The 12,493-nt window shown below is 39.4% G+C and overlaps 1 protein-coding gene across 1 annotated transcript in view; it reads left to right on the top strand.

Annotated features, from left to right (window-relative positions):
- Positions 1 to 1,363, top strand: part of grin3a (glutamate receptor, ionotropic, N-methyl-D-aspartate 3A) — a gene marked incomplete at its 5' end in the record, with an annotated part of 81,902 nt that extends 80,539 nt beyond the window's left edge. Inside the window, one exon of the mRNA XM_084047196.1 lies at positions 183 to 1,363. Coding sequence (XP_083903322.1) covers positions 183 to 786 — 604 coding nt within the window. The 3' untranslated portion in view covers positions 787 to 1,363. The remainder of the gene's footprint in view (positions 1 to 182) is intronic.
- Between the last annotated feature and the right edge of the window lie 11,130 nt (positions 1,364 to 12,493).

Consider the following 12,493-nt stretch of genomic DNA (forward strand, 5'->3'; position numbering starts at 1 on the left):
GAGCACTTACAAGTTGTTTGAACACCAGGACTAGATCATCAGCATATTTCTTCAACAGAAAGAGTGGGATACACCAATGGGTTTCTTGGAATTCTGCTTGGAGAAGCAGAATGCTACTAAGTAAGAGAAGGCAATAAAGACAACCATACATGAACATGTTTTTCTGTCTATCTGATCTCCAGGTGCAACGAAGGTAACAACCAATCAGCATCCTGGAATCGCTCAGAGTCCTCCCACTGCAACAGGCGGAGGATCCTCCCACAGGAAGTGCAGCAGAATGACCTGGAGCGTCTTCCTTCCCAGGACCTCCCTCCTCCTCCTCCTCCTTCGCCACTGTCTCACTCCCGCTCCCTAACCAAGCTGGACAAACACCTGCCCCTGGTGACCACTTCCAACGGTCGCTCTGACCTGCTGGGGCTGGGTTTGGGGCAGGGACCGGGGTCTTGTCCTGGACTAGGTCAGGGGGTCTCTGGGCAGGGCCTAGCCCCGGGACAATGTCTGGGTCTGGGTGTTGGAGACTGTGGCCCTGGCCTCGGGGTCACGGTGGGCCGCAACCCACTCGTTCAGGAGCTGTCGGAACTGGAAGGACAGATTCTCATAATCAAGCAGCAGCTGCAGTCGGCCATGAGGAGGAAGAGGGAACTAGAGATGGAACAATATCAGTCGGCGAACCAGCCAACGACCCAGGCCATCCAGCCCATAGCGAACCAGTCCAACCAAGCTAACCAGTTTGCTCAGTATAGCCAACCCCACCAGCAGACAAACCCACACACCAACACTCCTTGAGTTGAAAAAACTCCTCTGTTCTAGAGGAGCTTGGTTAACTACAGACCGCAACAAGGTCCTAAAAGAAAAGGAGTACTGATGTTAGATTCTCCCCAGAGTTCTAGAATCAGAATCTCCTCAGGGCTCTGGAACTTAGAATGCTCCCGACTGAATGTTGGAATGAAACGTTCTCCAGGGAATAGAGTTATCTCAGACACAAGGATTTCCAACGGACCACTCCCAATGCGTCTGGAACTAAGCATTTTCTAGACTGTTAGAGGGTTTCGGCATGTTTGGGAAAGAGCAAGCCAGGGAACCTGAACTCAGACCCTTCCGAGACCCTCACTGAGCTGGTCACTTCCTCCTATGGAAGAGCTGTGCTTTCGCTCCTCTACATCCCTTCATCTCGACATTCTTCTCCTTTTCCTCCATCTCTATACTTCTTCCCATTCTATCTCTACATGTTTTGTTTTTTCTTTTTTCTTTTTCAGTCCTCCCATTCTTTTCTGTTGCTTCCTGTGTGTCCTCTCCCTGCAATGTCCTCCACACATTGCTCTCCAGGAGTATTGATCTTTCCATGAACATGAAGACACCTAGACATAAAGGCACCTTAGTATTTAAGCTTGATGGGCTAACTCACTTGAGTATGACTTCCATGTATTCTCAGTGTATAAACCCAGCCAGCTACACCTCTGTATTGTTTGCGTACTGAAGAAACAGTGTCAGCACCGTGAGAATCTAAAAAAGAAAAAGACAAAAAAATATGCATTGCTGGTTAATTTCACCACTGATGCCACAGTATTTTTGGATATTTGACAGTGCATTACCAATTGTTTGGCTTGGTCTTAAGGTCATACTGTTTTTTTCTATGGGAGTTGTAATGTTGGCTAAGATTAACAGGGGGATAATCTGAGATAATATGCTTTAGCAAGACAACTATATTCTGCAAGAATGGCTCATTGGCATCTATGGTGGATTGTTGGAAAATGCCAAAAACCACTCTGTTTTTATGGACCTCAGTCTGTACTACTTTTCTCCTGCACTTCAATCCTGCACTCAAAGGTTTTGTACCGAAACCTATTCATAATATGACGTATCAGGGTACGACTCTCATGTATGATCCCTGTTTTGTATTCTTCTGTTCATAATGATTGACAGTTCAATGTTTAACACCTCTTGAACTGAAATACATGCAAGTTACACAATGAAATGAAAATTAAACCACAGGCCTTCAACTTTTCAACCCAGGACCCACCTGAGAAAGCTACAGTATAGGCTCTTTCCTTGGGGTTCAGCCTCTTGAATTAAATTGATGTCGGTGCTCTGGTCACAAGGGGACCCCACAGTAAGTATGCCCACAAATCTTTGAAGTACCAACTGATAGTTTAAGAAAAACATGCTGGGAAAAACACAGAATATAGCTGCAAAGGGATCCATAATTATATTATTTTGTGAATGGGTCCAAAGACCTTTCTGAGATGTCACAAAAACTAGAACTGGACCTGCTATCATGAACGGAACCTGTTCTGTTGCTTTCTTGCATCAATTCTGTTCATGAGATGTTTTCTGTTATTAAAAAAGAAAATTACCTCTCTTGTTTGAACTTCATGTTATTGAGCCATCCTTATATTACTCTTCAACCAAAACATGTGATGTCTTGTGCATACAGAACATGCTATAGGTATTATAACATGGTTACACATCTCAAAAATGTTGCTAGTAGATTTCCATACTGTAATGACATTCATTTAATACACTGGCTTCCTCGAATATCAAACAAACCACTTAATTTTGGATTTGATCATGCCACACAAGATTGTGGGAATAATTGTATAGTATGCCAGAACACAACCCAGTCAACCAGTAGCCAAAAACTGTATGTAAAAATAAGCAACCCCCTCACAGTCCATGTTTAAATCTACTCATGAATACAGATTGACCTTACTGAAACATTGGAACCAGGAAAAAGCAACACATACAGTACATGTTTTGTCATAATTGAACACTAGTCCAGATGGATGAAAGCACATAAGTCAGCCAAGAGTGTGGTAAAAAAAAGTTTTCAGATATAAATTATGATATTATTAAACATACATTAACCAGTTTAGCCCTATTTTATACATTATCCATGCATCAAAATTCAGGTAAGTTATCACGTTCCTGTGGACATGGACAAACTTTTCAAGGCTAAGTTAACAGAACAAGTCAGAACCTCTGTGGTGCAGTGGTTTAGATACAGGACCTGCAACCAGAAGGTTACCGGTTCAAATTCAACCAGGACAGGTTTCCAACAAATACCTGACTCTTGCACCTTTATCTGATATTTCACTGAAGAGCGTGTAAGACACCATAAAAAGTATGTACCATGATGGAGCAGTGGTTAAGATTCAGGCCTTACACACTGAAGGTCCTGAGTTCAAATCTCGCAAGGACATCTTTCTAACTTTTACCTGGGGCTTTTACCTTTATATAATCTTTCAGACAAATCCCACGCAAGTCAACAGAACATGTAAGGACCTCTGTGGTGCAGTGGTTTAGATACAGGACTTGCAACCAGAAGATTCCTGGTTCAACTGGCACACTTTTTTTTCTTTCCCAAGACTCAAGACCCAAAAGAGTCTTGAGTCGAACCAATTACTCCCGCGGAGACATCAAATTTCTCTTTTGGGCCATGAGTCCCAAGACTCAAGGCCCAAAAGAGAAATTTGATGTCTCCGCGGGAGTAACTGGTTCGACTCAAGACCCAAAAGAAGGTGAACTGACTGTAATGATTCAAAATGTCATATATAGAATAGAAACCCCATTCAAACTTTAAAATGTTCATCTTACTGTGGACATGTTTAACTGAAAGGGAATCTTTGAAATGTTTAATAGTTTTAGAATTGTACTCCTTTAAAAGTTCAGAGATTTAGAATGGAGGTCGATGGACGAATTTGGGACCTCAAAAAAACACTTTCACCTAGAAACTCCATTCACAGTTCAAAAATTCCACCTTACTGTGGACATGCATGCTTGAGATTTTTTCTTTTGAAATCATTTGTAGTTTTGGAGATATTTAACTTTAAGCGCCCCATTCATTGTCGATGCGGCAATGGACATTTAAAGGCAGGCTTACAACTACATACTTACGCCTAGTAACCTCATTCATACTTTAAAATGTTCGTCTTACTCTGGACATGTTTGCCTGAAAAGGAATCTTTGAAATGTTGCATAGTTTTAGAATTGTACTCCTTTAAAAGTTCAGAGATTTAGAATGGAGGCGGATGGAAGGTTAGGGTTAGGCTATAGGGACCTCAAAAAAACACGTTCACCTAGAAACTCCATTCACAGTTCAAAAATTCCACCTTACTGTGGACATGCATGCTTGAGATTTTTTCTTTTGAAATCATTTGTAGTTTTGGAGATATTTAACTTTAAGCGCCCCATTCATTGTCGATGCGGCAATGGACATTTAAAGGCAGGCTTACAACTACATACTTACGCCTAGTAACCTCATTCATACTTTAAAATGTTCGTCTTACTCTGGACATGTTTGCCTGAAAAGGAATCTTTGAAATGTTGCATAGTTTTAGAATTGTACTCCTTTAAAAGTTCAGAGATTTAGAATGGAGGCGGATGGAAGGTTTTGGGACCTCAAAAAAACACTTTCACCTAGAAACTCCATTCACAGTTCAAAAATTCCCCCTTCTGTGGACATGCATCCTTGAGATGTTTTACTTTGAAATGATTTGTAGTTTTTGAAATATTTAACTTTAAGCGCCTAATGCATTGTCAATGGTAATGGATATTTAAAGGGAAAAGGGTACAAATTTTTCAAGGCTAAGTTAACAGAATAAGTCAGAACCTCTGTGGTGCAGTGGTTTAGATACAGGACCTGCAACCAGAAGGTTACCGGTTCAAATCCAACCAGGACAGGTCTCCAACAAATACCTGACTCTTGCACCTTTATCTGATCTTTCACTGAACACCGTGTAAGACACCATAGAAAGTATGTACCATGATGGAGCAGTGGTTAAGATTCAGGCCTTACACACTGAAGGTCCTGAGTTCAAATCTCGCAAGGACATCTTTCTAACTTTTACCTGGGGCTTTTACCTTTATATAATCTTTCAGACAAATTCCACGCAAGTCAACAGAACATGTAAGGACCTCTGTGGTGCAGTGGTTTAGATACAGGACTTGCAACCAGAAGATTCCTGGTTCAAATCCAACTGGCACACTTTTTTTTCTTTCCCAAGACTCAAGACCCAAAAGAGTCTTGAGTCGAACCAATTACTCCCGCGGAGACATCAAATTTCTCTTTTGGGCCATGAGTCCCAAGACTCAAGGCCCAAAAGAGAAATTTGATGTCTCCGCGGGAGTAATTGGTTCGACTCAAGACCCAAAAGAAGGTGAACTGACTGTAATGATTCAAAATGTCATATATAGAATAGAAACCCCATTCAAACTTTAAAATGTTCATCTTACTGTGGACATGTTTGCCTGAAAGGGAATCTTTGAAATGTTTAATAGTTTTAGAATTGTACTCCTTTAAAAGTTCAGAGATTTAGAATGGAGGTCGATGGACGAATTTGGGACCTCAAAAATACACTTTCACCTAGAAACTCCATTCACAGTTCAAAAATTCCACCTTACTGTGGACATGCATGCTTGAGATTTTTTCTTTTGAAATCATTTGTAGTTTTGGAGATATTTAACTTTAAGCGCCCCATTCATTGTCGATGCGGCAATGGACATTTAAAGGCAGGCTTACAACTACATACTTACGCCTAGTAACCTCATTCATACTTTAAAATGTTCGTCTTACTCTGGACATGTTTGCCTGAAAAGGAATCTTTGAAATGTTGCATAGTTTTAGAATTGTACTCCTTTAAAAGTTCAGAGATTTAGAATGGAGGCGGATGGAAGGTTAGGGTTAGGCTATAGGGACCTCAAAAAAACACGTTCACCTAGAAACTCCATTCACAGTTCAAAAATTCCACCTTACTGTGGACATGCATGCTTGAGATTTTTTCTTTTGAAATCATTTGTAGTTTTGGAGATATCTAACTTTAAGCGCCCCATTCATTGTCGATGCGGCAATGGACATTTAAAGGCAGGCTTACAACTACATACTTACGCCTAGTAACCTCATTCATACTTTAAAATGTTCGTCTTACTCTGGACATGTTTGCCTGAAAAGGAATCTTTGAAATGTTGCATAGTTTTAGAATTGTACTCCTTTAAAAGTTCAGAGATTTAGAATGGAGGCGGATGGAAGGTTAGGGTTAGGCTATAGGGACCTCAAAAAAACACGTTCACCTAGAAACTCCATTCACAGTTCAAAAATTCCACCTTACTGTGGACATGCATGCTTGAGATTTTTTCTTTTGAAATCATTTGTAGTTTTGGAGATATTTAACTTTAAGCGCCCCATTCATTGTCGATGCGGCAATGGACATTTAAAGGCAGGCTTACAACTACATACTTACGCCTAGTAACCTCATTCATACTTTAAAATGTTCGTCTTACTCTGGACATGTTTGCCTGAAAAGGAATCTTTGAAATGTTGCATAGTTTTAGAATTGTACTCCTTTAAAAGTTCAGAGATTTAGAATGGAGGTCGATGGACGAATTTGGGACCTCAAAAAAACACTTTCACCTAGAAACTCCATTCACAGTTCAAAAATTCCACCTTACTGTGGACATGCATGCTTGAGATTTTTTCTTTTGAAATCATTTGTAGTTTTGGAGATATTTAACTTTAAGCGCCCCATTCATTGTCGATGCGGCAATGGACATTTAAAGGCAGGCTTACAACTACATACTTACGCCTAGTAACCTCATTCATACTTTAAAATGTTCGTCTTACTCTGGACATGTTTGCCTGAAAAGGAATCTTTGAAATGTTGCATAGTTTTAGAATTGTACTCCTTTAAAAGTTCAGAGATTTAGAATGGAGGCGGATGGAAGGTTAGGGTTAGGCTATAGGGACCTCAAAAAAACACGTTCACCTAGAAACTCCATTCACAGTTCAAAAATTCCACCTTACTGTGGACATGCATGCTTGAGATTTTTTCTTTTGAAATCATTTGTAGTTTTGGAGATATTTAACTTTAAGCGCCCCATTCATTGTCGATGCGGCAATGGACATTTAAAGGCAGGCTTACAACTACATACTTACGCCTAGTAACCTCATTCATACTTTAAAATGTTCGTCTTACTCTGGACATGTTTGCCTGAAAAGGAATCTTTGAAATGTTGCATAGTTTTAGAATTGTACTCCTTTAAAAGTTCAGAGATTTAGAATGGAGGCGGATGGAAGGTTAGGGTTAGGCTATAGGGACCTCAAAAAAACACGTTCACCTAGAAACTCCATTCACAGTTCAAAAATTCCACCTTACTGTGGACATGCATGCTTGAGATTTTTTCTTTTGAAATCATTTGTAGTTTTGGAGATATTTAACTTTAAGCGCCCCATTCATTGTCGATGCGGCAATGGACATTTAAAGGCAGGCTTACAACTACATACTTACGCCTAGTAACCTCATTCATACTTTAAAATGTTCGTCTTACTCTGGACATGTTTGCCTGAAAAGGAATCTTTGAAATGTTGCATAGTTTTAGAATTGTACTCCTTTAAAAGTTCAGAGATTTAGAATGGAGGCGGATGGAAGGTTTTGGGACCTCAAAAAAACACTTTCACCTAGAAACTCCATTCACAGTTCAAAAATTCCCCCTTCTGTGGACATGCATCCTTGAGATGTTTTACTTTGAAATGATTTGTAGTTTTTGAAATATTTAACTTTAAGCGCCTAATGCATTGTCAATGGCAATGGATATTTAAAGGGAAAAGGGTACACATTTTTCAAGGCTAAGTTAACAGAATAAGTCAGAACCTCTGTGGTGCAGTGGTTTAGATACAGGACCTGCAACCAGAAGGTTACCGGTTCAAATCCAACCAGGACAGGTCTCCAACAAATACCTGACTCTTGCACCTTTATCTGATCTTTCACTGAACACCGTGTAAGACACCATAGAAAGTATGTACCATGATGGAGCAGTGGTTAAGATTCAGGCCTTACACACTGAAGGTCCTGAGTTCAAATCTCGCAAGGACATCTTTCTAACTTTTACCTGGGGCTTTTACCTTTATATAATCTTTCAGACAAATTCCACGCAAGTCAACAGAACATGTAAGGACCTCTGTGGTGCAGTGGTTTAGATACAGGACTTGCAACCAGAAGATTCCTGGTTCAAATCCAACTGCCACACTTTTTTTTCTTTCCCAAGACTCAAGACCCAAAAGAGTCTTGAGTCGAACCAATTACTCCCGCGGAGACATCAAATTTCTCTTTTGGGCCATGAGTCCCAAGACTCAAGGCCCAAAAGAGAAATTTGATGTCTCCGCGGGAGTAATTGGTTCGACTCAAGACCCAAAAGAAGGTGAACTGACTGTAATGATTCAAAATGTCATATATAGAATAGAAACCCCATTCAAACTTTAAAATGTTCATCTTACTGTGGACATGTTTGCCTGAAAGGGAATCTTTGAAATGTTTAATAGTTTTAGAATTGTACTCCTTTAAAAGTTCAGAGATTTAGAATGGAGGTCGATGGACGAATTTGGGACCTCAAAAAAACACTTTCACCTAGAAACTCCATTCACAGTTCAAAAATTCCACCTTACTGTGGACATGCATGCTTGAGATTTTTTCTTTTGAAATCATTTGTAGTTTTGGAGATATTTAACTTTAAGCGCCCCATTCATTGTCGATGCGGCAATGGACATTTAAAGGCAGGCTTACAACTACATACTTACGCCTAGTAACCTCATTCATACTTTAAAATGTTCGTCTTACTCTGGACATGTTTGCCTGAAAAGGAATCTTTGAAATGTTGCATAGTTTTAGAATTGTACTCCTTTAAAAGTTCAGAGATTTGGAATGGAGGTCGATGGACGAATTTGGGACCTCAAAAAAACACTTTCACCTAGAAACTCCATTCACAGTTCAAAAATTCCACCTTACTGTGGACATGCATGCTTGAGATTTTTTCTTTTGAAATCATTTGTAGTTTTGGAGATATTTAACTTTAAGCGCCCCATTCATTGTCGATGCGGCAATGGACATTTAAAGGCAGGCTTACAACTACATACTTACGCCTAGTAACCTCATTCATACTTTAAAATGTTCGTCTTACTCTGGACATGTTTGCCTGAAAAGGAATCTTTGAAATGTTGCATAGTTTTAGAATTGTACTCCTTTAAAAGTTCAGAGATTTAGAATGGAGGCGGATGGAAGGTTAGGGTTAGGCTATAGGGACCTCAAAAAACCACGTTCACCTAGAAACTCCATTCACAGTTCAAAAATTCCACCTTACTGTGGACATGCATGCTTGAGATTTTTTCTTTTGAAATCATTTGTAGTTTTGGAGATATTTAACTTTAAGCGCCCCATTCATTGTCGATGCGGCAATGGACATTTAAAGGCAGGCTTACAACTACATACTTACGCCTAGTAACCTCATTCATACTTTAAAATGTTCGTCTTACTCTGGACATGTTTGCCTGAAAAGGAATCTTTGAAATGTTGCAGAGTTTTAGAATTGTACTCCTTTAAAAGTTCAGAGATTTAGAATGGAGGCGGATGGAAGGTTAGGGTTAGGCTATAGGGACCTCAAAAAAACACGTTCACCTAGAAACTCCATTCACAGTTCAAAAATTCCACCTTACTGTGGACATGCATGCTTGAGATTTTTTCTTTTGAAATCATTTGTAGTTTTGGAGATATTTAACTTTAAGCGCCCCATTCATTGTCGATGCGGCAATGGACATTTAAAGGCAGGTTTACAACTACATACTTACGCCTAGTAACCTCATTCATACTTTAAAATGTTCGTCTTACTCTGGACATGTTTGCCTGAAAAGGAATCTTTGAAATGTTGCATAGTTTTAGAATTGTACTCCTTTAAAAGTTCAGAGATTTAGAATGGAGGTGGATGGAAGGTTAGGGTTAGGCTATAGGGACCTCAAAAAAACACGTTCACCTAGAAACTCCATTCACAGTTCAAAAATTCCACCTTACTGTGGACATATATGCTTGAGATTTTTTCTTTTGAAATCATTTGTAGTTTTGGAGATATTTAACTTTAAGCGCCCCATTCATTGTCGATGCGGCAATGGACATTTAAAGGCAGGCTTACAACTACATACTTACGCCTAGTAACCTCATTCATACTTTAAAATGTTCGTCTTACTCTGGACATGTTTGCCTGAAAAGGAATCTTTGAAATGTTGCATAGTTTTAGAATTGTACTCCTTTAAAAGTTCAGAGATTTAGAATGGAGGCGGATGGAAGGTTTTGGGACCTCAAAAAAACACTTTCACCTAGAAACTCCATTCACAGTTCAAAAATTCCCCTTTACTGTGGACATGCATCCTTGAGATGTTTTACTTTGAAATGATTTGTAGTTTTTGAAATATTTAACTTTAAGCGCCTAATGCATTGTCAATGGCAATGGATATTTAAAGGGAAAAGGGTACAAAGTTGTCAAGGCTAAGTTAACAGAACAAGGCAGAACCTCTGTGATGCAGTGGTTTAGATACAGGACCTGCAACCAGAAGGTTACCGGTTCAAATCCAACCAGGACAGGTTTCCAACAAATACCTGACTCTTGCACCTTTATCTGATCTTTCACTGAACAGCATGCAAGACACCATAGAAAGTATGTACCATGATGGAGCAGTGGTTAAGATTCAGGCCTTACACACTGAAGGTCCTGAGTTCAAATCTCGCAAGGACATCTTTCTAACTTTTACCTGGGGCTTTTACCTTTATATAATCTTTCAGACAAATTCCACGCAAGTCAACAGAACATGTAAGGACCTCTGTGGTGCAGTGGTTTAGATACAGGACTTGCAACCAGAAGATTCCTGGTTCAAATCCAACTGCCACACTTTTTTTTCTTTCCCAAGACTCAAGACCCAAAAGAGTCTTGAGTCGAACCAATTACTCCCGCGGAGACATCAAATTTCTCTTTTGGGCCATGAGTCCCAAGACTCAAGGCCCAAAAGAGAAATTTGATGTCTCCGCGGGAGTAATTGGTTCGACTCAAGACCCAAAAGAAGGTGAACTGACTGTAATGATTCAAAATGTCATATATAGAATAGAAACCCCATTCAAACTTTAAAATGTTCATCTTACTGTGGACATGTTTGCCTGAAAGGGAATCTTTGAAATGTTTAATAGTTTTAGAATTGTACTCCTTTAAAAGTTCAGAGATTTAGAATGGAGGTCGATGGACGAATTTGGGACCTCAAAAAAACACTTTCACCTAGAAACTCCATTCACAGTTCAAAAATTCCACCTTACTGTGGACATGCATGCTTGAGATTTTTTCTTTTGAAATCATTTGTAGTTTTGGAGATATTTAACTTTAAGCGCCCCATTCATTGTCGATGCGGCAATGGACATTTAAAGGCAGGCTTACAACTACATACTTACGCCTAGTAACCTCATTCATACTTTAAAATGTTCGTCTTACTCTGGACATGTTTGCCTGAAAAGGAATCTTTGAAATGTTGCAGAGTTTTAGAATTGTACTCCTTTAAAAGTTCAGAGATTTAGAATGGAGGCGGATGGAAGGTTAGGGTTAGGCTATAGGGACCTCAAAAAAACACGTTCACCTAGAAACTCCATTCACAGTTCAAAAATTCCACCTTACTGTGGACATGCATGCTTGAGATTTTTTCTTTTGAAATCATTTGTAGTTTTGGAGATATTTAACTTTAAGCGCCCCATTCATTGTCGATGCGGCAATGGACATTTAAAGGCAGGCTTACAACTACATACTTACGCCTAGTAACCTCATTCATACTTTAAAATGTTCGTCTTACTCTGGACATGTTTGCCTGAAAAGGAATCTTTGAAATGTTGCATAGTTTTAGAATTGTACTCCTTTAAAAGTTCAGAGATTTAGAATGGAGGTCGATGGACGAATTTGGGACCTCAAAAAAACACTTTCACCTAGAAACTCCATTCACAGTTCAAAAATTCCACCTTACTGTGGACATGCATGCTTGAGATTTTTTCTTTTGAAATCATTTGTAGTTTTGGAGATATTTAACTTTAAGCGCCCCATTCATTGTCGATGCGGCAATGGACATTTAAAGGCAGGCTTACAACTACATACTTACGCCTAGTAACCTCATTCATACTTTAAAATGTTCGTCTTACTCTGGACATGTTTGCCTGAAAAGGAATCTTTGAAATGTTGCATAGTTTTAGAATTGTACTCCTTTAAAAGTTCAGAGATTTAGAATGGAGGCGGATGGAAGGTTAGGGTTAGGCTATAGGGACCTCAAAAAAACACGTTCACCTAGAAACTCCATTCACAGTTCAAAAATTCCACCTTACTGTGGACATGCATGCTTGAGATTTTTTCTTTTGAAATCATTTGTAGTTTTGGAGATATTTAACTTTAAGCGCCCCATTCATTGTCGATGCGGCAATGGACATTTAAAGGCAGGCTTACAACTACATACTTACGCCTAGTAACCTCATTCATACTTTAAAATGTTCGTCTTACTCTGGACATGTTTGCCTGAAAAGGAATCTTTGAAATGTTGCATAGTTTTAGAATTGTACTCCTTTAAAAGTTCAGAGATTTAGAATGGAGGCGGATGGAAGGTTAGGGTTAGGCTATAGGGACCTCAAAAAAACACGTTCACCTAGAAACTCCATTCACA

Source organism: Gymnoscopelus microlampas (genome assembly GCF_963454915.1).
Source record: "Gymnoscopelus microlampas genome assembly, chromosome: 21".
NCBI lineage: Eukaryota > Metazoa > Chordata > Actinopteri > Myctophiformes > Myctophidae > Gymnoscopelus > Gymnoscopelus microlampas.